The 24,134-nt window shown below is 48.6% G+C and overlaps 3 protein-coding genes across 6 annotated transcripts in view; 2 read left to right on the top strand and 1 right to left on the bottom strand.

The window, feature by feature from the left end:
• The first annotated feature begins 2,091 nt into the window (after nucleotides 1-2,091).
• Nucleotides 2,092-17,615, top strand: LOC147041432 (uncharacterized). Of its 2 annotated transcripts, XM_085939382.1 has the most exons (44): nucleotides 2,092-2,210; nucleotides 2,297-2,361; nucleotides 7,669-7,916; nucleotides 7,988-8,158; nucleotides 8,353-8,484; nucleotides 9,239-9,313; nucleotides 9,639-9,722; nucleotides 9,977-10,121; nucleotides 10,184-10,233; nucleotides 10,377-10,541; nucleotides 10,611-10,637; nucleotides 10,868-10,930; nucleotides 11,008-11,082; nucleotides 11,154-11,207; nucleotides 11,292-11,408; nucleotides 11,715-11,768; nucleotides 11,862-11,897; nucleotides 11,975-12,109; nucleotides 12,172-12,222; nucleotides 12,287-12,322; nucleotides 12,422-12,466; nucleotides 12,538-12,600; nucleotides 12,782-12,817; nucleotides 12,893-12,967; nucleotides 13,047-13,112; nucleotides 13,177-13,239; nucleotides 13,716-13,802; nucleotides 13,878-13,913; nucleotides 13,996-14,049; nucleotides 14,377-14,433; nucleotides 14,505-14,564; nucleotides 14,699-14,740; nucleotides 14,842-14,869; nucleotides 14,957-15,016; nucleotides 15,113-15,132; nucleotides 15,208-15,306; nucleotides 15,384-15,534; nucleotides 15,596-15,687; nucleotides 15,753-15,881; nucleotides 15,973-16,020; nucleotides 16,103-16,165; nucleotides 16,251-16,448; nucleotides 16,576-16,691; nucleotides 16,793-17,615. In XM_085939382.1, exons 1-44 carry the CDS (start codon nucleotides 2,200-2,202, stop codon nucleotides 16,992-16,994), a joined length of 3,684 nt encoding a protein of 1,227 aa, XP_085795508.1. In that variant the 5' UTR covers nucleotides 2,092-2,199; the 3' UTR covers nucleotides 16,995-17,615. The 2 variants fall into 2 exon arrangements, with proteins under 2 accessions (XP_085795508.1, XP_085795509.1); XM_085939383.1 differs by lacking the exon at nucleotides 11,154-11,207.
• A 223-nt stretch (nucleotides 17,616-17,838) lies between these two features.
• Nucleotides 17,839-20,116, top strand: ggh (gamma-glutamyl hydrolase (conjugase, folylpolygammaglutamyl hydrolase)). Its single transcript, XM_085939384.1, has 9 exons — nucleotides 17,839-18,125; nucleotides 18,214-18,322; nucleotides 18,392-18,442; nucleotides 19,005-19,089; nucleotides 19,158-19,296; nucleotides 19,373-19,479; nucleotides 19,545-19,635; nucleotides 19,724-19,858; nucleotides 19,928-20,116. The coding sequence occupies exons 1-9, from the start codon at nucleotides 17,945-17,947 to the stop codon at nucleotides 20,044-20,046; spliced, it is 1,017 nt and encodes a 338-aa protein (XP_085795510.1). The 5' UTR covers nucleotides 17,839-17,944; the 3' UTR covers nucleotides 20,047-20,116.
• A 581-nt stretch (nucleotides 20,117-20,697) lies between these two features.
• The window catches only part of LOC147041430 (A-type potassium channel modulatory protein DPP6-like), a 36,449-nt gene continuing 33,012 nt past the window's right edge, over nucleotides 20,698-24,134 (bottom strand). For all 3 annotated transcript variants that reach the window (XM_085938752.1, XM_085938749.1, XM_085938751.1), the window contains exons 17-26: nucleotides 23,676-23,768; nucleotides 23,297-23,404; nucleotides 23,149-23,218; nucleotides 22,856-23,050; nucleotides 22,740-22,794; nucleotides 22,498-22,597; nucleotides 22,372-22,430; nucleotides 22,205-22,277; nucleotides 22,058-22,131; nucleotides 20,698-21,883 (exon numbers count right to left, since the gene is read on the bottom strand). In XM_085938752.1, coding sequence (XP_085794878.1) covers nucleotides 21,734-21,883; nucleotides 22,058-22,131; nucleotides 22,205-22,277; nucleotides 22,372-22,430; nucleotides 22,498-22,597; nucleotides 22,740-22,794; nucleotides 22,856-23,050; nucleotides 23,149-23,218; nucleotides 23,297-23,404; nucleotides 23,676-23,768 — 977 coding nt within the window. In that variant the 3' untranslated portion in view covers nucleotides 20,698-21,733. The remainder of the gene's footprint in view (nucleotides 21,884-22,057; nucleotides 22,132-22,204; nucleotides 22,278-22,371; nucleotides 22,431-22,497; nucleotides 22,598-22,739; nucleotides 22,795-22,855; nucleotides 23,051-23,148; nucleotides 23,219-23,296; nucleotides 23,405-23,675; nucleotides 23,769-24,134) is intronic.

The following is a 24,134-nucleotide window of genomic DNA, read 5'->3' as shown; positions in this document are numbered from 1 at the left end:
AAAAAAAGTAGAAGAAAAACAGGAAATTTGGAATTGTCTACATCTCAGGTACAAAATCAGGTTTGTTTGTTTGTTTGTTTGTTTGTTTGTTTTGTGCTTTTCCTTGCCAAAACATAGTAACAATAAGTACAGTAACAGAAAATGTGCTTATAATTGATGCTGATGTCAAATGTTTATTTCTTTTATAATTAGGGATGTAGAGTAACACAACAATGTAACATGAACTTTTGTTGTTTCTCTTGTCATGAGACAAGAAAGTTAAAAAAAAAGATTGCAGGAAGGTTTTTTGTTTTTTTTGTTGGGAAAGACATGGCTTGATTCATATCAGTTGAGGACACAAATTGCAAAGTGTGGCCTTGCACATGACTAACTCCAAGGCAAGGTTGAAGTTGGAATTTTTGGTGTTGTGCGGGTAAAAAGAAACACTCCAAGTAAGGCAAGATGAATTGGCGCTAAGCAGAAGACTTTTTCCTATTTGATGAACTGAGCCCAGACTCCTGCTAGATGCGCAGGAGTTCATTTTTTCCGTCTTCTTTTCTGCTGGGATCCGCAGCCTGCCCAGCCAAGCGTGGATGAATGAACAAAGTCTGGCTGCCTGGCTTACGCACCACCCGCCGCCCCCCTGGCCCAAACACTGAGCCACAGCAGTGTTCAATTGTCGTTGAATTCAAGTTGCAAATGTCACTTTCACATGCCATTTTCAAGCTCATCTTTTGATTTGTTTTTTTTGCATTCAGCTTTGAGGACAAATTTACGGAATAGTTGCGCTTTCCTGGGCCATTGACGATGAAAAGCAGACGCGACCTTTGGGCTCAAGTTGCTGCCACTCACTCTTAGCGCAGATAGACAAAGATCCTAAGCCCCCACTCTTTGGAAACAGGCCACTTTGGTATTTGTGCTTTTGTTTAATTGGTGTTTTGAAGATTCAAGAAAGCTGGCTTGTATGACAAAGAATCTTCTCAGACATGGCAGAAATGTCCCCCCCCCCCCCCAAAAAAAAATCGGAGGCCGCCGCACAAGGTGCAAGCGCCTTACCGGCAAGACGGCCTCTCTGCTGGCGTCCCTCGCATGCCGGCGTGACACCTTTTTATCAGTCCCTGGAACGCCGACCGAATGCATCTTTTATCTGCATCTCTGTGTTTGTTCAAGGAAAATTCCAAGAAACTCCCGAGGCCAGACGAGGTGGCGGACGAAAGGACGATGACATTACATATAGCTTATTCTCATAGGAATTCCAATTTTGTAGCGTCATTAGCATTGTGCTAACAGAATCAGAAAAGAAAGTTTGAAAATGGCAGACAGCCACAGTCCCCCCCCCCCCCAGGGACGAGCTCAGACGTGTGAGCAATTGTTCTTTGGGTGGCTTGCTGAGGACTGCTTGCTCTCAAGTGCTTTAGCCGCTCAGGCCTTCTGCTTAAGTCAACAACGAAGGCGGGATTGCATTTCCAAATCTCGACCGGAATGTTTCAAGATGGTGAAGCTCAATGTACTTACTTGGAGCAATCCAAATTGGCTCCAAATAAAATGTGCTCCTGAGGGCGGCTCACTGGCCGACACTTTTTGGACGTGGCCTCCTCCGTGGCTCTTGATGCTGCAGAAGCCTGATCAGCATCTTGAGCCGTCGGGGAACATCTCAAAGGGGACAGCCTTGAATCCTGAAGCAAGAGAACAGGCAACCTCACCATGACAAAAGCTCTCACAAGAAAGTCTTTGCCCAAAAGCGAGCCAACGCCTTGGGCTCATATTTTTTTCCTCCTGTAATTCAGTCTCCATGATGAGCAGAATAATTTTGAAGAAGTTGTGTTTTATGTATATTTCAAGCCAGTTTGGGGATCATTCAGTTGAAATCGATGGCTGTCAAGGTGTTTCGAGGTCAATGCCACACAGAAGAGACTTTTACTTTAAAGTGAAAGTGAGGAGGAAGAAGACTTCACCGCTGTGTGTTTTGGATGGGGGGGGGGCTTTGGCGAGGGACGGGATTAGAGGCCGGTGGTCTGGAATCGGGTTTCAAACTCCCCTTCCCGCCCATTTTTGGAGGAGCCAGTCCACTGAAGCTGCTTTGTTTGAGGCAGGAGGAGGCGGGGGAGGAGGAGAAGCCGGGCTTTTAAGCTCGGAAAGAACCCGCAGGAGTCAGAGTGGACTGCATCTCTCTCTCTCTCTCTCCAGAGCAGGCTTGAGTGTTGATCAAAAGCTGTCAAGATGGACCCACGGTACGGCAAGCCAAAATCCAATTGAATCCGTCAAAATCAAATGAAGTGAACTTTGAATGTGACTTTGTGTATTGGTTGACTTGCAGGATTCTTCCCTGGTATATTGGATTATTTCTGGTGCTGAGGTTCTCGGCAGCTCAGCAGCTGGACGGTGAGTGTCTTCTCCCTCCCGTTACCATGACGATGATGGCATTGCGGCAGACTGCAGGTTGGAGCTGGGAAAAGTTGAGCAAACCTAAAGTGGCTTTTCGGAAGCATCGCCAAAAGTTGACATTTGGTCACAAATCAGAGATGGAGCACGAGATTCATTTGGGTCATTTTGCATTTGTAGAAGGCCTGCCTATATAGTTCCGGGCTGCTCCAAACAAATGTAAACACAACGTTGGCCAGATCAGCTGTTGTCAACCCATTCTAGTTTGCTGAGTCAGCATTTTTCCTCAACACAACCCCCAGCGTGTAGCTGCATGGCAACTCCAAGACCACCTTGTCTTCATGTGTTGACTCTGTTGAGATGTTAAGTTTGTGTGAGACGCTCATACGGAGCAACTTCTTAATGTTTGTGTTTGATAAGATCAGTTTTGAATGTGCACTGATTGCTCGACCTCCCGTGGGACTAAACACGGCCACAAGCTGCAATTAGTTGATGGGAAGACGGAGGCCCTCTTAAGTCCCGGTGAACTTTATCAAGAGTTTTGTCGCCACGGTTACATCGTACCTCAGACTCTTGATTAGGTACACCAATGTGAGATCTGGAATTGGGAATAGACTCGCGTATTTGAGAGATTTGCTGCGTTGTGATGTTGCTAATATTTTGACTCCGGCCATTGGAGCGGCGGCGCGTTTATCTGGGGCCGCTATCAGCGTGTGACAAAAGCTGCATTGTGCTCGTCGGCTACGTCCAGCGCAGGAATTGGGGAGCTTCCTTAAAAAGAGCTGACCCACCCCCTCAAGACAGAGCAGGATTGTTTGGCGTCACCTGGCTGGGCAAATTGACTCTCTCGTAAAAACTCATTTTAGGAGGATGGAAATTCAAGTTGACACTTTATACTTTGTAACTAAAACCAGGGTTACTAATCCAGCCAGCCAGCTACTCATTGAATGTGGCCAACCTGGATACAATTTGTTGAGCGCATCTAATTACAATATGGCTGTATGCTGGTGTTGTTGCCCAATCCAAAAAATGTCAACTTTGGAGTGAGCGTTCCGCCGCGTGGCCTCTCTCTCATCCGTAGTAGCTCAGCGTAGTCATTCTTTCCAAAAGGTGCGTCCTGTCAGGATCTTGTCTAAACACCGGCTTGGATTCCGCTGCACTTTGATGGCGGCCATGATCAGCTCCACACAAATTAATGAGATCATAGGATAAAAAAATGGCCGGAAAAATACAGGGCTCTTGATAATGGGAGAGGTCAGCCATGTGCAGTAAGTTTGAGCGGGGGTGCTGCTGGTGGTCTTCAGAGGCTCAATAAAGAGCTGAGGTCAATAAAAAAGGGAAGAGTTGTTCAAACGTCACGTTTCACTTGCCACCCAACTGTCAAAGGTGCCTCCTTGTGAGCTCATTCAGAAGTTTGCCTCCACATTTTGTTTTGCGCATGTACATCGACTTCAAAGTGTGTTTTGAAAAGGAAACGTTTCAAGTTGACTCCGCTGTTGCTAGCTTTTAGCATGTTAGCTCAAATGTCTCTAAAGGATGACTGAATTGCATCTATTTGAGCAAGTCCAGCTTTTACAGCACTAAGTGGCAAAGTTTGAGAGACAGCATGCAGATGTCTGCTTGAATGACTCTCGCCGGTCAAGCTTTAGGATACAGATGGCTAAAGGTTTGGGAAACATCTCTGTGATGCTGTTAGCTTTTAGCGGAACGTCCCCACCCAACGCAATGTTTGTTGACGGGGGGAGCGAGCGCCTGGCGTCCCGGTTGTCTAGAGCTCGCATGGAAAGAAAGAGTGGCTCAGAGTGGAAAATAGAGACAAGCCAAAAACAAGCAGGTACTGTTCTGATGTCAGAGAGGGATGACTTCAGCATCCTCTACAAGATCATGATAGCACTGCTGGAATGAGTCAACGTTTGTCACATTTCAAATCTGATTTTTGAGGTCATTTCACAGACTGCCGCTCCAAGCGTTATGTTGTCTCGTTGTTTTGTTTACTCAGCTGGTCCGAGGTTTGCTCCCATTGTCGGCTGGTAAACGTGAACAATTCACTTCCCGTCTTACAAGGTTGCTTCAATTAACCAAAGTTTACACTCCGCCAGCCAAAGTTGATAAGCCGAGTTCTTCTATTCCCAAATATTTTGGAAATAAAATGGTAAGAGTGCGAGATAAGGACCGGAGACAAAGTGCTTGAGATGTTTGCCTCTTGCATTATTTCACATGACAAGTTGACAAAATAGATTTGCACAAGGCCCGACACTCATTAAAAGCAGCAGACGAGTCATAAAACATGAAACCTCTTTGAAAGTCAAACAAGGCAAGACGTGTTTTCCACTGCCAGGCGCTTTTGGTGTCCCAGCATCAAAACGTTTGCAGGGGACGACCCGGAAGCGTTCGTCTCGCAAATCGTTGGAAGACGGCTCATTGAAAGGGAAAGCAGAAGATAAGCAGCCAAACGCAGCCTAAAACGCCAGCGGGTTCTCGCTTGTGGTTGACAGACACAATTTAGGAAAGCCAGGAGCGAAGGAGGCTGCCACTTCCAAATCTGGAGAGCTTTCGCATGCAGCCTGAGCAAAGGCAAACTGTCGCAATGAGTGCTGACGCTAGCGCCAACACTTTCTTTCACAGTATTTGCAGCAATAAGCTCATCTGCCACTCTTTGTAAGATGTTAAGAGTGATGCCTTTGGAAGTGAAACTTGGTGAAGCTTGCAGTTGGATTTTGTGTCCGCCCTTTCATTGATTGATTGATTAGGGAGCAAGAATTTGTTGCCTGCTTTTGGTGATGATGCTTGCGAAGGGTTAGATTCTGTTTTATAGACCTTGCTATGGACACAGAGAACTGTTGGTACACATTTGGAAGCACAAGTTAGTCGAATCAAGATTCATCCAGACCCAAGGAATTGGACATGAGTCCACATTGCGCTTTGTATTCATTCGACTTCTCGTAATTGCTGTGTGGGCCCGCCTCAGAATGTCTTCCAAGGTTTTCAGGCTGATCAGGACTCTCTGGGAGTCGACTTGACAGAGTGAGCCAGAGCAGATGGTATCATTCAGGAGCGCCCCCCCCCCCCCTTCTCCCCCGCCTTCCCCTCTTCTCCCTTTCCATAACCCCCTAGTAGGAAGAGTTTGATACACTTCCACAAGTATCTCAAATGGGATGAGCACAAACACGGCTTTGACATCCGTCACTGAGTGGCTTCGAGGGAAAGCCGTAGTGTCTGCCTGCAGGGGTTGTTTTATGCTGACCCAGATAAAAGCTTGCTGTTAAGTTGTAGTCACACCTCGGCACATTTGCACCAGTTCAATGTTGTCTTTGTGAGTGCTCCAAGTCGCGTCTTAGTCTGGTTCGGATTGGTTTTGGTGTCTTACTTGGCTCAAGTATTTGCATTTGTTTCTCCAAGGCTGCCATCTGGGGATAGAGCGCCAATAAAAGTGTAGTGCTTAAAATGAATTTTGGACGAACGGCAAGAATGTGCCGCGCCAGCCCCTTCTCTGCTTCTTTACCTGTCTCCCAGAAGGCCTTTATTGTGCTCAGCTCCCAAGAATGATCCACAGGGCCACACATTTATGGCTTTGTTTAGCTGCCACCAACCATATTTTCACTTTGAGCTCAATCTTGATTTTCATTTGGGATCCATCCATGCTCGTTTGGCGGCCCGTGATCATGAACGCCACATAGCAAAAGCAAAGGAAAGGCAACTCTTCCATCTCCCGTTGCAAATGTTTTTGATACAAATGGCCAGCAATGGCCTCACGTGGAATTTCCCCCCAAACATTTGGTGTTGAAGATTAGCCAACGAGGTCATCGGGCTCCATTTTCTTCTCATTATTGGTTCCCAATGCTAAATGAAGTCATCTTAAACTCAGCTTGGTTTACTCAAAACATGAGCAACGCGTCACAGTTGGCAGCGACGTTTTGTTGTGTCCGTTGCAAGTTGCCCCGGGATCATCTGAGCACTCTGCTTGCCTGCGTGTGTGTGTGTGTGTGTGTGTGTGTGTGATCTGCCCCCCCCCCTCTAATGAATCCGCTTAAATTTGTTTTGTTAATAACAAGCGAATGTTGAAGTGATCTCACAGCATGCAATGCCATCAAGCATCGGCCTGAATGAGCACATGACAAGTATGCATGTCTTCAGCGTTGCCAGTGCTTTCAAATGCTGGAAAGAGGTTTTTTTTTTTTTTATCTATAAGACCCGAACCACAATTATAACTTTGTCGATGGCTGACCTGGCCATGGCACTCTGGAGCAGTTCCTTGACAAGTTGGATGGGAACATTGGACATTGCCTTTGTGTGCGTCCAGCTGTTTAGTCAAGACATTAAGCGATCACGTCACGGAGCGAGCTGCGGGAATGTTGTCCCGAGAACCTCGCCAGGAAGCGGCTGCATCCCCTCGCTCATCATCTGGCCCTGCGGGGAGGGCGCAGTCATGGGTGACATGGATTCAACTTTTATTAGAAGGGCAGGAAAATGGATTGGAAGCGATTCTGACACATGTTGATAGGAGCAGCCATTTTCAGCAGCATGCTGTGTCATCAGGTAAGAGTCGGGCTTGGATTTGGAAGCCCCGCTCAGGCTCGCAATTAGTCAGCAGTCAAGTGGAAGAGGAAGTGCGTCAGACGGCCAGCTGAGTCAGCCTTTCTGCTTTCCGCCTCCAAATGTCAAATGTATTTGTTTTGCCTTTGGTCAAATAAAAAGACCTTGACAAATATTGCCGACATCCTCTGATCTAGGCAAGGAAAAACTCAAAGCCCAATATGGTTAAATCAAAAGGCAATCATAAAAAAAAAAAAAAACCCACACATGGCGCCTTTTGGTGATGTGAGGCTTGCGGTCCAATGAGAACGTGGCAAAAGTGCGCCACTGAACCACGGTGAGTCGGATTTACAGGAGCCACCTTTGTGCTGTATAGCTCAGCCTTAATGCTTTCCAGATGTGCAATGACAAGCTGACACTGGGGGGCGCTACATTAGAGGGTGGCTGCTGTGGTCTTGCTCAGGAAAGCCAGCTGGCCTGTACCACTCTTTGTTTATTACCCTATTCAAGGTGCACAGAAGGATGCAGCGGCTTTTCCACAAATACATTTTGACAAAAATATCCACCTGAAAGCACAAGACGTAATAGAACACGATGGATGCTCTGTGAACCTTTCATTAGTTACACAGCCCAGATCCAACCCTTTGTTTCTCAAACATGTCAAGAAAGCTGACGTTAGCACATCGCTTTGTCGTTAGCATTAGCACGACTCGGCCGTGGAAAGGCCTCGCCTCGTGTTGTGAGTGTCTGAGCAGTGTTGTGTCTCATCCTCAGACGGAGGCTCTCAGGACAATCTGGATCTGACTGAGTTCATCGGCTTCCCTCTCCCGGAGTCGGTCTCCTTCGTGACGGGCTTCCAGGGCTACCCCGCTTACAGCTTCGGACCCGACGCCAACGTCGCCCGCGTCACCAAGTCTGTCTTGCCGGACCCCTTCTACTACGACTTTGCCATCACCGTCATCGCCAAGCCCACCACACGGCAGGGCGGCGTCCTCTTCGCCATCACAGATGCGTCCCAAAAGGTTAGCGTGCGTCCTCCTTTCTACGGCGCACTGGTTCAATTGAGCCCCCAACTACTTCCCCCATCTCACAGGTGGTCCAATTGGCCGTGGCACTCTCTGAGATAGAGGATGGTTCCCAGAGGGTGCTCTTCTACTACGCCGACCCCACTACCGGAGGCCAGACCCAGGAAGCCGCCTCCTTCAAAATGGCCGACCTGACGGGAAGGTGGGCCAGGTTCACTTTGACGGTCCAGGGGCCTGAGGTAGGTGTGCTCAAAAGTCCACTGTGATTCCTACAAGCGGCACGGCGACAGTCCGAATGTAGCCTGAACATCATTGCCGACTTTGCCCGCTTATCAGTAATTGGCCGGGCGCCGCTGGTCAAATGGCAAAGCTTGAATGGAGATCATCCTAAATTGTCTATTTTTCCTCTTTGCTCTCATCTTTGTTGCCTCAGGTGAGTCTCTACATGGACTGCGAGGAGTACCGTCACGTGGCCTTCCATAGGAGCCCTCAGCCCCTGACCTTTGAGGCCAGCTCGGGGGTCTTTGTGGGCAGCGCGGGGGCCTCGGGCCTGCCCCACTTTGTGGTGAGTTCCTCTGCGACATGGAACCCTAGCCCGCTTCGGTGATGGCCGCACGAAAAGCTCCAGCCCCTAAACGAGCATTCGTGACCTGACTTAGAATTACAGAACGTGCTCTTAATCTCTTCCAGGAAATGTAAACTTAAGAAAAAAAGGCCAACCATCATTACGCTCGTGTGGTCAAGTAGGTTGGTCCACCTTGTGGCTTCTGTCAGGACCTCAGATGTTCTCAGATGTTCTCAGATTTTCGCAGATGTTCGCAAATGTTGGACGTTGTCAGTGGGCCTTTTTCTTGGCAGATGTTACATTTGGTGCTCTTTGGGGTATCTGGCACAAGATTACACGCAGTACAGGAATAGTACAGACACAGCGAGGCAGCGTGCACAAACACACATTTGTGTGCGTGCGCCATTGAAAGGCCGTTCGTCGAGAAGACTTGCAGGCTGACGTCGCCCAGAAACAGTGCAAATGTTTTCTCGCCTAGTCTTCATCTTATCTTCCACACCCCCCTTCTGCCCCCCCCTGGCTCCCCTTTGTTGGGTTCCAGCTGTTTGCGCTGGTGACTAACAAGTCTGATAAATGACCCAAACAATGTTGCGTCACAGTATGAAGGCAGACATACATAAATAAATAAATAAATACATAAATAAATAAATAAATAAATAAATAAATAAAGGCCGACTGTGCTAATGACTGATGGAGTGCTCCACGACACATCACCTTTCTTTCTTCCTTCCTTCCTTCCTTCCTTTGCCTCCAGGGTTTAATCCAGCAGCTGCTGCTCAAGTCCGATCCCACGGCCCGCGACGACCACTGCGAGGAGGACGACCCTGACGTAAGAAAAGCGAGCGCTCAGCATATGTAAACAAGCGCGCGATCGTCCTCTGTTGGCCAAAATGTACATTGCAGGGCTATTCAGCCATAGCCTAACCCAAATCTGCTCGCAACATAATGGACTTTAATCATGAGAATGACCCAAAAAATGGGGGCTCAAAATACTTCCTGATTATTTTTCTTTTTTGTATCAAATAAATTTAACAAAAAGTAAAGAACATGATTTGAAAAACTGGTTAGCATCATATTCAGCACATTTTCAAAGCGGTACAGAAAATGGATGGATGAATAAAATATGGTTTTTATTCTATATTTTCAATGGTCAGGTGTCTGGAAGCGGTGACGACACTTACGAGGACATGGAGAGAAAAGAAGTCAAGAAGGTTTTTGAAGAGAAGCAGTACACAAAGGTAAATGCAATACACACACACACACACCTTTATAAAGGAAACCTATCTTCATTATTTTCCTGTATTTCACACTATATATCTTCATTGTCCTTTTATAAAATGGCAACAATTAAAATTGTTTTAGCTTCTGGAATTTGTCGGATTAGGAATATTCAGGGTGGACAGTAAAAGTCCAGCCTTTGGTGTTTTAGAACAAGCATTGCATTGCTATTGTGCAGCATTCATAAAGGTTTTCTGCGATGTCACTTTATTAGGACGTGGTGCAGCCCAGGTACAGTGGCCCGGTCCAAGCCCCACCCACCGAGTTGCCTACCAGCTACGACGTCGACGACGATGATGAAATTGGAGACGACGGGGAAGAGGCTTCCGGGCAAGAAATACAGACCACTGCCCCTGCGGGTAAAGAAAGAAAAATGGCATTTGGGTGGACAATCTTTTCATATTTGGACGTTTGCTCTTAGCGACAGTGCAACTGGGCCTTTCAGCAACAGCAGCCTCCAAGTCCAACCCCGTAAGTCCACACGAATGCTTTTAGACTTGATCAAGCAGCATGAGGCTCACTGCCCCATCTTTCACTTGCTCCTATCACGGAAACGTCAACTATAAATGTACAAGAATGGTTGCGTTAGCTACGCATGCATCGGTTCTGTCCAGGTGTCTGCGGGACTGAAAGGTGAGCAAGGTGAGCCGGGCCCGCAAGGCCCCCCGGGACCCGCCGGCCCACCGGGACAAGACTCGGAACTTGCAGGCGAGCCCGGACCCCGCGGTCCGCCGGGACCTCAGGGCCCTCCTGGAGCTGCTGGCAGAGATGGGCTGCATGTATGTTTCGCTCACGCCTAAAGCGTCAACTGAAAGGAAATGAAAATAAAATGCGTTTTTGTCTCACAGGGAGCAAAAGGAGAAAATGGCACTCCAGTAAGGCAATCACGTCATAGACTACATCACATCAAACCCTAGAACAAGGCAGAGTCTAACGCAGAGTGAAAAAACAAAGAATACAAATTGTGCTCAAGACAAAATGGATAGAGAGCTCACCTAACAGGAAAACAGCAGTGGCCCCAAAACTGAGCCCTGTGGAACACCATCTGACATGTTAAAAGGGTTCCATGATTTGTGTGTTTATGTTTTATGATTGCTTTTTTTAGGGAGCCAATGGCCTTCCAGGATTCCCGGGCCTTCAAGGAGAGCCTGGATCCAAAGGAGAAAAGGTACAATAATGAGAATCTTTCACAAAGTGCAAATTGAAAAGAAATATGAATCAATATCATGTTGTAATCAACTTCAGGGTGATACTGGAGTTGGACAGCCGGGCCTTCCGGGACCTCCTGGACCTCCGGGCCGCTTCTCCTCCAAGTTGCTGGTAATAAATTGTTGTTTGTAATGTTAACATTGAGTTGTCGAATCATTTTGACGCCATTGCGCCATTGTCAGGAGGGCTCGGCTTCGGACTTCAACGAATTTGACGCTGATATGGAGATCATTCGAGTGAGAACGAGGCCGGCCGGCCGGCGCAAGCGATGATGTTATCGCTTTGTTGATGAGTGAAGCGTTTATCATTTCCTCTGTCAGGGACCCCCCGGCCCTCCGGGTCCCAGAGGCCCCCCCGGGGCCCCATCTGAAGAAGTCATACCTGGACCACCTGGGCTTCCTGGGAAAGACGGAGAAATGGGCCAAGCTGGACTTCCTGTAAGCACAATCGTTTACAACAGCAGGTCCCCTTAAATGGTCTTGGAAAAATCGGTTTCCATGGTTACCTGTTTCACATACGGGATAAAGGAGAGGGAGATGCAACTATTGAAACTGCAACCTAATGCAAGTCAAATGTAGAATTCAAAACCTTATCATAGCCCCCCCCCCCACCTCCCGCTGAATGTGATGTGGCACTGCTTCATTTGTCCCTAACGGCCACTGACCGGCTTTCATCATAGACTAAAAAAACGAATAATAATTCCAACAATAAATCTAAAAGCGTCAACCAAATATCTCTTTCAGGGAGTTGATGGACACAAAGGAGAACAAGGACCTGCTGGAGACAAGGGAGACATGGTGAAGAAATAATTGTTTTGATTTCATTTTGTGTGTTGTTGTTACTCAAATGTTGAACATTGCAATCCAACTTGCTTGATTGAATTCAAACAGGGAGAACCTGGAGTGAACGGCCAACCGGGACCAAAGGTACAATTCACACTTCTTGATTTCTTGTACATGTCGATACACCAAAGAATCTTGTGCTAACTGTTGTCTTCTTCCAGGGAGAGCAGGGCCCTCGGGGCTCGCCCGGACTTCAGGGGCCCGAGGGTCCGGAGGGCAGGGTCGGGCCCCAGGGTCTAGCGGGTCCTCCCGGACCGCCCGGCCCCGCTGCCAAAGGCTTCCCATTTAGCATTGAGGTACGTGGAATGCACGCAGCACTGCGGGGTGCAATAGTGACAACACACTGGGATACTTTCAGGATTTGCAAGGTTCACCGTCGCTCAGCGGTCCTGCTTCGGAACTGTTTCGGGTAGGACTCCACGTGGGCTTTTGTCAAAATGGGATGAATATTTATTTGGCTGCGTTTTCAACAGGGTCTTCCGGGGACTCCTGGACTTCGAGGACCTAAGGTAACGAGCACTCCCTGGCTCCATTCTTAATACCTTCCATTTGGAGTGAAGTCTGGCCAGCCATTACTTGCGCTCATCGTCATTTCCTTTGCCTCATAGGGTGAAGAAGGCCCCCGTGGTCCTGCCGGAAAGCCAGGTCTTAAGGTCTGTGTCCAGATGTGGACTGTCTGCCAGTCAGTCCGGCATCATACATGCTACGTGTCTGACTCGTGCAGGGGGAGCCTGGTGCTGTAGGTCCACCCGGGTCAGCAGGACCGGAGGGAGCCAAAGGTTCTGAGGTCAGTGAATGCGCCACGACAACAATAAAACGTTGCGTGACTCAGAAAAAGGATGTCCGTTGCCACGTGACTCTTCGGGCATCATATGTGGCACTCTGACGGGGAAGTCGTCATTAGCAGGCTGCTACACAGAGACTGCCAGTAACGGGCAGGCAATTCATTATGTTTGTGTTGCATTCAGGGTCCTAAGGGAGACGCTGGGACTCTGGGACCAAAGGTAAAAACCCCCAGCTGACTTGCTATTGTTTTGACTTACTGGCCCACTCGCTCACATCTTCACGCCGGTCCTCAGGGTGAGCCAGGACGCGATGGGCTCACACTCCCCGGCCCTCCAGGACCTCCAGGACCCATCTTCAGCCTCAGCGAAGTAAGTCGCGACCACGGCGTATCACTTAAGTCTGGAAACTTTGTTTGTTCTTCATGCCTCCTCTCCTCCTCTTCCTCAGGTCCTACTCAACGACACGGACAACGTCTTCAATCTCTCTGGGATTTTCGAGGCTCACGGATTGGTTGTGAGTGTGACAAAAACTGGAAGTGAAGGAACATGTAGTGACGGTCTCTCCTCACTATCCAAAGGGACAACAAGGCCCCAAGGGAGACGCCGGTGCACAAGGTGTTGACGGACCTCCAGGACTCAAGGTAAGTGTGCACGCACACACCGTTTGGGCCACGATTGAAACCAAACCACGTCTAGAAAAGGACTTTTGGAGTTTCAAGGTGTTCTGCAAAATACTGAACAAAATAACACAATGACAACAGGGTGTTTTTTTTGTTTTGTTTTTTTATTTGCATAAAAAATCCAATTTTGACAAGACCCAGTGATACTTTTACATCGATATACTTTTTTCTTGACTTGGTTCCCTTTCAGGTTGCAACTTTTTCATGTACAATTGATTCTTTTGGGTGTGGCCTGGCTAGTCCAATTGCAATTCATCCTATATCCACACGGTGAAGACACAGCATCAGAAACAGCTTGCCTGCTCCTTTTGTGAGCTCAGCCATTGAAGCCTTGGAATAGAAAAGGATTGAGTGAAAAATGCTTCTGAGATTGATCGGAAAAAAAAAAGCATGTTAGCATTCGAGTGTTCATGGCCGGCATTTTCTCGTATGCGCAGGGGGAGAAAGGCGAGCCGGTGATGATCATATCTGAGAATGGCTCCACCTACGACCTGTCTGCTCTAAAGGGAGACAAAGGACACAAGGTACGCACTTCGGAAACTTTCATGACACAGCCGTGAGTAAAATTATACTCATAAAGGCCTCAAATATATTTGCAGGGTGATGTCGGTGCGAGCGGACCTCCCGGAGCACTCGTGAGTCTTGGAACACAAATAGATGAGTGAGAAGGATGCCTTCAAGGGCTGCGGGAGCTGACCATCTTTTATTCCCAAACAGGGACAGATGGGAATGCCGGGACCAAAAGGGGACTTTGGTTTCCCCGGAAGACCCGTAAGCACTTGAAATCACTTGTCGTGAAATGATCCCAACAAATGCAACTTGCTTTATGTATTCATTATCTGATATCAGGACAGGCTCACTTTGACACCAACATTCCATTTGCTCATGAGGTTATATAGGCGTCGATTTGATGGGATTAAGACCAAGAATTGGTCGGCATTTACAAACACGAGTTGATGTTTACGAGCGCTTGTTGCTAATGTTGTACAGCATGGGGTCACATCTATAGGGACGGGAAGAGTTTTTTAACGGGATGTTCAGTAACAAGATGACTGCAAATGCTCTAACACTGAAGATGAGCGGCGTATTTGTGCCTAGGGCCGTGTTGGGATGACGGGAGCCAAAGGAGAGAAAGGAGAATCTGTCTCCAAACCCGTGAGTGGCTGCCTCACAACTTGTGAAGCGAGTGTTGAGTTTGTTTTTCTTGACTGGGACCTCATCCGCAGGGACTCCCGGGCCCTCCCGGACGACCGGGCCGCCCCGGAATGTTCCGATGCTACAACGGAGTAAGAAATCAATACAAAAACACTTATTAAGTCCCGAAATGTTTTTTATCTGGGAATATTTTCCATAAAGTGAAAAGCAACCAAATGATTTTTGCCAAACCAATCGTGAGTGTTCCTCTCTGCTGCCTTTCCAGAGTGTGTTTCCCGTCCCCGTCAGACCCTTCTGCAAAACACAGGCAAGTCACATTCTTACTTGAGAGCAGAATGTCTCACTTCTGCCAAGCAATTAGCTTTATCATGAGTTTGGAATTACTGACAGCTGTGTATAATCCCCCAGATCAATCCCGACGAGAGCGCTGCCATGGGTAAATGGGCCATCACTGATGGCATGTTTCCAAAGGCTTGTCGCCAATGACGGGATTTTTCAAAACATTCTTGTTTATGCCGCCAAGGTGACCATGGGAAAGGACAAAAGGGAGAACGAGGCCTTCCCGGCATTCCGGCGCCACCTAGTGAGTGTTATCACTTTCATTTAAGCTCTTGTGCAAAGTGTCCAAAGAATAGTACATGCATTTATTATTTCTAACATTTTTTCCTTCACACTTCAGACACATTCAAAGGACGCTTGGTAAGTTCCAAAGACATAATCATGAGCTTTTCTGTTCAATGCTCAAAGGCAACGAGACTTTTGTACGTGTGTTAGGGAGTGAAAGGCGAGCCGGGCCTCGATGGAGAAAAAGGAGAGAAGGGCGAGGCGGGGTTGCCCGGGAAACCGGGTGCTCCAGGGAAACGAGGGCCAGTGGTGAGAGCTGTTGCTGTGGCCGCGCAATCTTCAAATGGGGTGACTCGGGCTGTAACGTCTATTTTCCACCCCTCCAGGGACCCAAAGGTGAGTCTGTGCTCGGACCACAAGGCCCCCGCGGAGAGCCGGGAACTCCGGGTACCCCGGGCTATGGTAGACCCGGTCCAGCGGGGCCTCCTGGACCACCGGGGCAGACTGGAAGCTGGTCGCTAGGCTTTGGCAAAAAAGGTGTGTGGATCGTGTTCTTCATTTGTAAGCAAGTCTGAATGACTTTTTATGTGTTCCTCAGATGTGCGTATCCCTGGACCACCAGGACCACCCGGGCCCCCCGGACTCGCCGGAGCCCCCGGCGCACGTGGGCCCTTCGGAGGTTCTGCCGCGGTACGTCGGACCGACGCGAATCCCGGCCGGATCGGATTGTCTTCACGCAGCTGCGAATTTTACAGGTGACAACGTTTTCCTCGGTTGAGTCCATGATGCAGAAGACGGCCAGGGAAGCAGAGGGCATGCTGGCCTACGTCGTATCTGCAGGGCGCCTCTTCCTCAAGGTGCCTGAGGGCTGGAAGGAGATACAGGTGCGTGCATTTCAATGAGCAAAAAACTGGCAAAAGATCTCTCGGTGCAGAAGAGAGGAGGAAAAAGTATTTTTTTTCCCCTGTATTTCAGCTTGGCAGCCTGCTGCACCAATCCAGTAGCATCCTCCCACAAGACGAGGTGCGTGCGTATAGCAAGATGAGTTGATGACTAAGGTACATTTTCAAGGCTGGCGTGTTCACATGTTTTGGTGTCCGATTAGCCTCGCGCCGCCCAGCAAATATCCGGTGGCACAATCGAGCGAGTGCGCTCCATTGACAACAGGGTGAGTGACGGGCGGGCATTGCTATGTCTTGTGTTTTCCGAGTCCATCTATCGCCATGAACCCGCCCGCCGCCTTCTTTGTTCAGCTCAACCTGGTGGCTCTGAACCAGCCGCACACGGGCGACATGTCGGGCCTGGACACGGCCGACAAGTTGTGTTACGAGCAAGCCAAGGCCATGGGCCTGCCCCCCAACTACCGTGCCTTCGTCTCCTCCAGCAAGCAGGACCTGGTCCACGTGGTCTCCCCCGGCTTCAGGGACACTCTGCCCATCACCAACCTCAGGGTGAGTCACCCCCTATTCATTGGCACAAAACGGGTAACGGTCCGGAAGACTTGACTGAAAATAACGGGAGCGAAAGCGAGTCAGCCCACCGGAATGATCAGCGGTGGGTCTTTCTGCCTCCTCACAGGGAGACATGCTCTTCAGGAACTGGAAGTCCATCTTCAATGGCGAAGGAGGAGCCTTTGATACCAGGATACCCATTTATTCTTTTGACGGACGCGACGTGTTAGCTGATCCTTTCTGGTCAGTGAACCTTCTTTTTGTTGCCGTGAACAATACAAAGAAAAGAATAGCTCAAAAGTGGTATCAAATGAAATGTGTCTTCTTTTCTAACGCGGCGTCAGGCCCGAGAAGAGCATCTGGCATGGCTCTAGCCAGCGAGGTCTGCACGCAGTGGACAAGCACTGCGAGATGTGGCGCGCCGACCACGTGTCGGTGGCGGGCCAGTCGTCCGGCCTGACCTCCGGCCTGCTGCTAGGCCAGCAGACGCGCAGCTGCTCCAACGACTACGTGGTCCTTTGTGTGGAAACCCACAAGAACCCATGAGAGGAGTCGGACGGAACCCATGCCGTCGAGACGTCGACGCCTCGTCCCTTTGGCACATAAAATATGAACCATTGATGGGGCCAGCCACTTTTTTTTTTCTTTTCCAGCTCTGGCTAGATTTTAGATTGCTGCAACTCTTGCCCACCCAAGAGACTTTTTTTTTTTTTTTTTTAATGCTCCCAGCCATTGTCCAGTCCAAGGAAAGTATACGACAGCTCTTGGGGGCTGTTTGGTTTTGTTTACAGGTTGTCACGGAGACGTTTGAAGTGGTGTTGAACAACTTTCCGCTACTTCGGTCGTGTCCTTCCATCAGACGGCCGGCCGGCGACTGATACATTTGATGCACTGTACTTCATTTCTTTGCTTGAGCTTTCAGTTGTGGTGTTGGCTCAGCACCGGGCTATTTAATTTAAATCCATTATTTATATGCCACAGCACATAAACATGAAATCAGAAAATGAAATGAAGAATGTAATTTATCATTTGTTGTTTGTTGTGTTTTTATACCTTTGTTTTCTTGCTAATTGGGAGGGTTGCAAGACTTCCTTCCATATGTCTTGTGACATATTTTCAATCAGGTGTTGGTTGACGCTTTAAGAAGAATGTTTCCTCATTTCAAAACGTCTTCTGTGTCTTTTTTGTCACCTCTCAATCGTGCAAACATTGTGTCGGTGTCTATTTCGTGGCAATCAATAGAATCAAATTTGGATTGTCTTAATGTTAACTTGGATAATTAATGGAATTCATTACAAGGAGTGAAGTAATAACAAAAGAAAAAAAATATTCTCGCTATTTTATTTTATTTTACTTTGAAGTAAGAGAAGTGGCTGCAGGGGCACTTCCGGCGGGCTGACACAAGCCGCGAGTCCCGTAATTGACAACTTGGATCTCCTATCCAAAGGTTACAAGTCCCATTGATCGATTTTCACGTCGCTCCTAAATGATTTCTGATGAATGTTATCGACAAGTTGTTGTCCAAGCGAGGCTGCCGCACAGTGGAATCGTCTCTGTCCTCCTGTTTTTCTCTACGAAACATGTTTGTGCTCACGTTTTGCGTTTCTTTGCTTGTTTTGCTTTGCCTGCCGCCGCTTGACACGACGAAAGTTGGCACCAACGACGAGCCAATCATAGGTCAACTTCCTCCATTTTCAACTTGTCTTCTTTTGAGCTGACTTGTTTATTTTTTGTTCAACGTGTTTTTGTTCATTCTCTATCGAAGGCATATTGGCGCAGGATCTGTCCACACCTCAAGAAAAGACGACTTCTTACATCGCTGCCTCCTATGTCAAGTTCCTGGAGGTGGCAGGAGCCCGAGTGGTCCCCATCAGGTTCGGCTCCACATCATCACCATCAACTCGTTGTCGTTGCGGTGCATTGGACTCTGAATCTCTTTGCAGGATCAATCAGACTGATGAAGAGTACAGGAGACTCTTCGACTCCATTAATGGGTACGTACGCTTTGCTAGTTGCTTGCTTGTTGTGGTTTTTGTGTTTTCAAATGTAGTCACATCAACAAAGCCATGAACTTGTGAACATTGCTGCTTCTGGCACATCTATAGTGTTCCATACGTTGACTGCTTGGTGAGTCTGCGGTCACTAACCCTTTCCAAAGTCCATGGATCTGTGTGCACGTGACTCACACAAGCAATATAGAGAGGCAATATTTTCAACTTCATTGCGGAAGGAGCAAAAGGCCTCCATTTGGCACAGACGTTCATTCGGGCCAATTCAGCTCTGTCCGAAGAATGTCAACGATTGTTTGAAAAACCCAAATGTTGTCATGGAGAACATGAGTTCTGCCTGTAGCCGCTTGATTGACTTTCTGTTGTTGTCCCGCACCCCTGATAAAGTCCCGCAGTATACTTATGGGCTCGCTGGCTCCGTTCCAAAGTTTTACCACGTTCACGAAAACATCTCAAATGATCAAATCCATTTGGCGTTTGCATTTTCTCACGTTTGCCAGTTTGGCACATTCTCATCACGGTTGTGTATTCTCGCCGGTGGTTGCAGCGTGCTTTTCCCAGGAGGCGGGGCCAGCATCTTCTCATCAGGCTACCAGAGAAGCGCCAAGATCTTCTACAAGATGAGCCTGGAGGTAGGCACGTGGTTGTGTGCAACAAACACCCGCTCTCGTGAGCCAGAGATTGGATGTGTGCGGCACAGGCCAAGCAGAGGGGCGACCATTTCCCCATCTGGGGAACGTGCCTGGGCCTGGAGATGCTCCTCCTCTTGACCAACGGCGTCTCGCTCTTGACGCGCACAAACACCAGCGGCGTGTCCTTGCCGCTCAACTTCACCAAAGGTGTGCTTTTCGCCACCCGCTTGGCCCCTTTATCTCAACAGAAATGTGGTCACGGTTAACCTCACCGTACCCCCAGAGGCCAAAGGCAGCAGAATGTTCCGAGACTTCCCCGCTGAGCTCATGGATGCGTTAGCCTCGGAACCGCTCACCGAGAACTCGCACCGCTGGAGTTTGCCCATGGAGGTATGACCGTCCATCGTGCTGCGACGTTGCTGCCCTTTTGCCAACTTTTCTTGTTTTTTATGCAGGCGTACAACAGCAGCAACACTCTGACCTCTTTCTACAAAGTCCTCTCCACCAACACAGACGGAAAAACCGAGTTTGTCTCCACGATGGAAGGTACACGCACGGGATGAGCCGCCGACTCCCACGGCCTTGCGCTTTTCTTGACAGACGGCCCGCCGGCCGCCCGTGCGCTCCTCCGCAGCGTTCGACTACCCCATTTACGGCACGCAGTGGCACCCGGAGAAAAACGCCTTTGAGTGGAGGAAGCCGTATGTGGCGCACACGCCCTCGGGAGTGCGCCTAACCTTCTACATGGCAGAATTCTTTGTGGGCCAAGGTAGGAAAGCGGCCTGTGCGCTCTTGCCTCCCTCGCTGAAGGTGCGCTTGTTTTTGCTTGCGCTCGCAGCCAGGAAGAACTTCCACCGATTTGCCACAAAGGATGAGGAGAGTCAGGCGCTCATCTACAACTTCAGTCCCGTGAGAGCCAGCGCAAAGAGCGTCTTTGAGCAAATCTACTATTTCTGACACCTCCCGCCTCATGAGAAACTATGTATATCCTATGAAATCACTTTGACACAAAATAAAACTTCCAAACTCTGCAATTTATACTCTTCTTTCTTGACTTTGATTCTTTGAATGATTTTGTGCCCATGTTTTGCTCATGTTGTGCAGCACGTTGTGGATTGGAATTTGGACCTTTGCCTCTGATTTCAAATCTGACCTTCAATGATGTTATCCCACAAGTACACTTTTAGAGTGTTCCTCACTATAGCGTCTTTGCCTTTCGCCTCTTAAAAGGGAATATTTATCTAGAGAAAACAGGGATGTGTGAGAATGAACAGGTTTCGGCAGCTAAGCAAGCATGCTTACGTCATTTGGAAACTTTCAACAACCGACTGTGGAAAGTTTCCACGAGTCAAGGAAAGTAGGAAGGTTTTAACAAAGTTAACGATACTAGTCAACATCACAACATAATCATACGATCAAAATATGTCAACACTAACATACACCGCTTTTATTTTGATGGCCATGAGACCGATGGGATGCGCATTGTCGTCAACCACAAACGCATTTAACGCTGCTCTGGTTTCAATTCATCTTCAACTGAATTCCACTGAAACAATTTTTTTAAATTGTGAAACATTTTCCAGCCATATTGATTAAAAAGGTGTTTATTGAATCTGAATATTGATCTGCTTATTTCCATTTTCCATAGTTGCTTGACATACTTATAAAATATGGTCTTTCTCTGACTAACATTTATATGGCAGAGAGGCTCATCTCACAACATGGAAATAGAATGAATGGAACATTCAAGATGTCAAACAGACAGTGCGGCAATATTATTCATAGGTAATGAAAGAAAACAAGCAGGTGGAAAGAAAATGATGCTTGTGAATTTAACTTGAACTCAACACTATCGGCAGGGAGGGCTCCTTCCCAAGCCAAGGCCCTCGTTTACTCATCCACCATCTGAGGACTGCACTCATATTAATAGAATTCACATTTGCTTCAAGTATAAATTCATCCTCTTAAAAATAAGAAACCATGCGGACTCTGTACAGTACACGTTAGCCTTGTGCTCATGTAGCCCATATTCAGTTGAGAAAAAACAATCACTAAAAAAGCATCAAAACAATAATTCCAGAAATATCACCAGTAACATTTGAAGGATTCAAGATAGCTTTATGAAGTGCGCTTGCTCATGAATGCATTCGCCTATTGTGACGTATTTACGTCGTCTTTGTGACAAACTAAGGCAGTATGGTGACAAAAGTGAGGAAAGGTGATCTTCCCCAACCATTTCTTGGACGTCACAATAACACGGTGAAAACATTTGATCTTGTGTGCTATTTTACAAACATTGACAACAAAAGAAAAATGATAGAAGACAGTGCAACATGAAAAGTTCACATCTTTAGAAAATTGCCACCCAAGTCCCATAAAATGCATATAATACAAGATTCTGCAAGCGTCCAGTCAACGTGAGAGCTCGTCCATCGGAATATCTGGGAACACTTTGGGCTTCCAGGTTTAGAGATGGAGGTGATCCTCGACTGCTCCGGAGGCAGTCTCAATTTCGCCGCGAGGTCCAAGTAGATGCGTAAAACCCAGGACGCGTCCGGTGTGGGAACAGTGGGGTGGCTAGTCCATTTTTAGGGGCGTGCAAGGAGCAAGGGGGGGGGGGGTCTAAGTGCGGTCCAGGCTAACCCTAACCCTCGTCTTCAGCATCCTCGTCCGGCTCGTCCTCCAAAATGTGCTCGGGTAGTCTAAAGCACTCCTCGAAGAAGTTGACCAGCGATTGGCTGAGGTGCTGCCGAGTGGCTTCGTTGTGGATGAAGTGGCCTTCGTCCGGGTAGATCTGAGGAGAACATATCGGGAAAAAGATGGATATTTGTCAGGGTTAGGGGACCAGCTGTAACTTACAAGAAAAACAAAATGAGTCGCTTTGTTGTTGATTTCAAAAGCAAAATGTTCTTTTCCGGTTACAGACACGCAAGGCAATATCTCAATGTCATTTGTGCCGGTTGGTTACCTGTAAGGTGTAGTTGGCCTTTTCGCGGATGAGCTGAGCAATAAGTTTGGCCGAATGCTGGAAGTGAACTTTTTCTGCAAGAAAGAGAAAAAAGCTCAATTGGTCAGCATCTCGGTACGTCGGCCGGCGACCGCGTGGCTTTCTTACCGTCCGCCGTCGGATGGATGATGAGGAACTTCTTGTCCAGGAACTGAGCCGCTCGATGCGCCAGGTTGGCCATCTGAGCGGCGAGCGGACACCAAAAGAGATGGTGTGAAAAAGAGGACGCGGCAAGCAAGGCAAAAAGGTCATCGACGGAACGGAGGCGTTAGTACCGCGTAAGCACGAGGGTCGGGTTTGGGCATCCCCAGGTAGCGCTCGGAAAAGGCGGAAGCTGGAACAAAAGGAGACGCGTTAGCTACAGCTAAACCCTGGACTGGAAATCAAAAATGGATCCTCACCGTATAATTCAAAGTCTGTGATAGGCGAGAGGACGGCGCCACATCTGGCAGGAGATAGGTTGCTGCTTAGCAACAAGCTAGTGACGTAACCGCCGTACTCCTACGATAGCACAACACAGATGCTTAGCATTCTTAGCATTGTGGTCTCAAAAGTCTCCACAAGAATGGTTCAAATTGTGCTTTGGAATCTAAGTGGGATGAAATCTCTTCCTGGCGCTTGAGAATCACACAACCGAGCTTACCTGTCCGAAGACACCCACCCGGGCCTTGTCGATATAGGGCTCCTTCAGAATGATGCTGCCGCAAACAAAAAGGCATCAGATATGATGCCTGGAATTTGCCAGCCGGCTGCACCCACTTTATGGCCTGGCGCTGATCCAGCTCCTCCAGGATGCCGGGCCGCTTCTGGATGCGCTGCAGCAGGTCCGTACCCCGGAAGCCGCCGCCCCGCCCGTCGCAGCGCGCCGCCACCACGCCGAAGCTGCTCACCAGCACCGTGGCCCAGTCCAGGCGGAAGCGCTCTGACACGCTCTGGCCACCGGGGGCGCTGTCGCTGCGCCGGCACAATCAACCATTTGAGTTGTTGCTGCTGCTCATTTGCAAGGCATGCACTTGAGTTGTCCGCAAAGCGCGCGCACACACGGCACATACATGAGCAGCACGAGAGGATAGCTGGCCGACTCCACAAAGCCGGCGGGTTTCAGGATCTGCATGGCTAACGCTGAGAAACACCAGAGCAAACACAAGATGGGTTACGAAGACGGTATGGAGCCGCGCGGCGCGTTTTCACACCACGCACTGTAGTCGTCAACGCCGACATCCCGGAACTCCGCCACGGGCTTCTGCATGTTGTCCAGTGTCCGTCTCAGTGGCTGGTTGCTCTCCACTCTGTACACCTCCATCATACCTGAGCACCACAAAGCACAAGAAGTAGTCAGTGGAATTCAAAAGTCCAATCCAACCTGCTCGATTGCAGGAGAATCGATCGGCGGCCTGATGTCAACGCATTGGACGCGTATTCGAGCAGCCGGAGGGAAAAATGTGATTACATGGCTCACGCACGCTTGTAATTTCATGACAAGGAGTAATCAGATTACCTCAAAAAGATCCACTGATTGTGAATGTTGTTATTGTTGTTGCTATAAAGGCTTGTGTTCTATGCGCGCTCAATTACTCACTGGGTCTGTCCCGTGTCTCCCCATCGACATGGGCATCGACCTCTTTGCCATCCGTCTGCGTCTTGTAAATGGACACGAACGGCACATCCGGCCCTAGATGGAGAATGGCGACAAAATGTGTTGGCACCAACAAATCATACGCACGCTGCCACGCTGAGCTTCGGGCTTCAGAGGTCCACGTCTCACGACGTGAATGTTTTGTTTGGTTCTGGATTGAGGCGGAAAGAAATAAACACGCCAAGACCTTGTAGGTAAAGATGGCAAAAACAACTTTGTGGCCAGACAACATCTCCGCCTTGAAAGCAGACAAAGAAATGAGTGTAGCGCCACTCAGGTCACACTTGTTCTTGTAGCCGCGCTCCCAATCCCGCTGCTGTGACCGTGATGATGTCACAACTTTATCAAATCATTCGTCCCAGCGGGCCGACGGAAAGCGCTCTCCTCGAGGAATCTCATTTC

The sequence above is a fragment of the Syngnathus leptorhynchus genome, chromosome 19 (genome assembly GCF_054491065.1).
Source record: "Syngnathus leptorhynchus isolate UIUO chromosome 19, UIUO_Slep, whole genome shotgun sequence".
NCBI lineage: Eukaryota > Metazoa > Chordata > Actinopteri > Syngnathiformes > Syngnathidae > Syngnathus > Syngnathus leptorhynchus.
The sequence above is the reverse complement of the archived record's forward strand: the minus strand, read 5'-3'. Positions and strand labels throughout refer to the sequence as shown.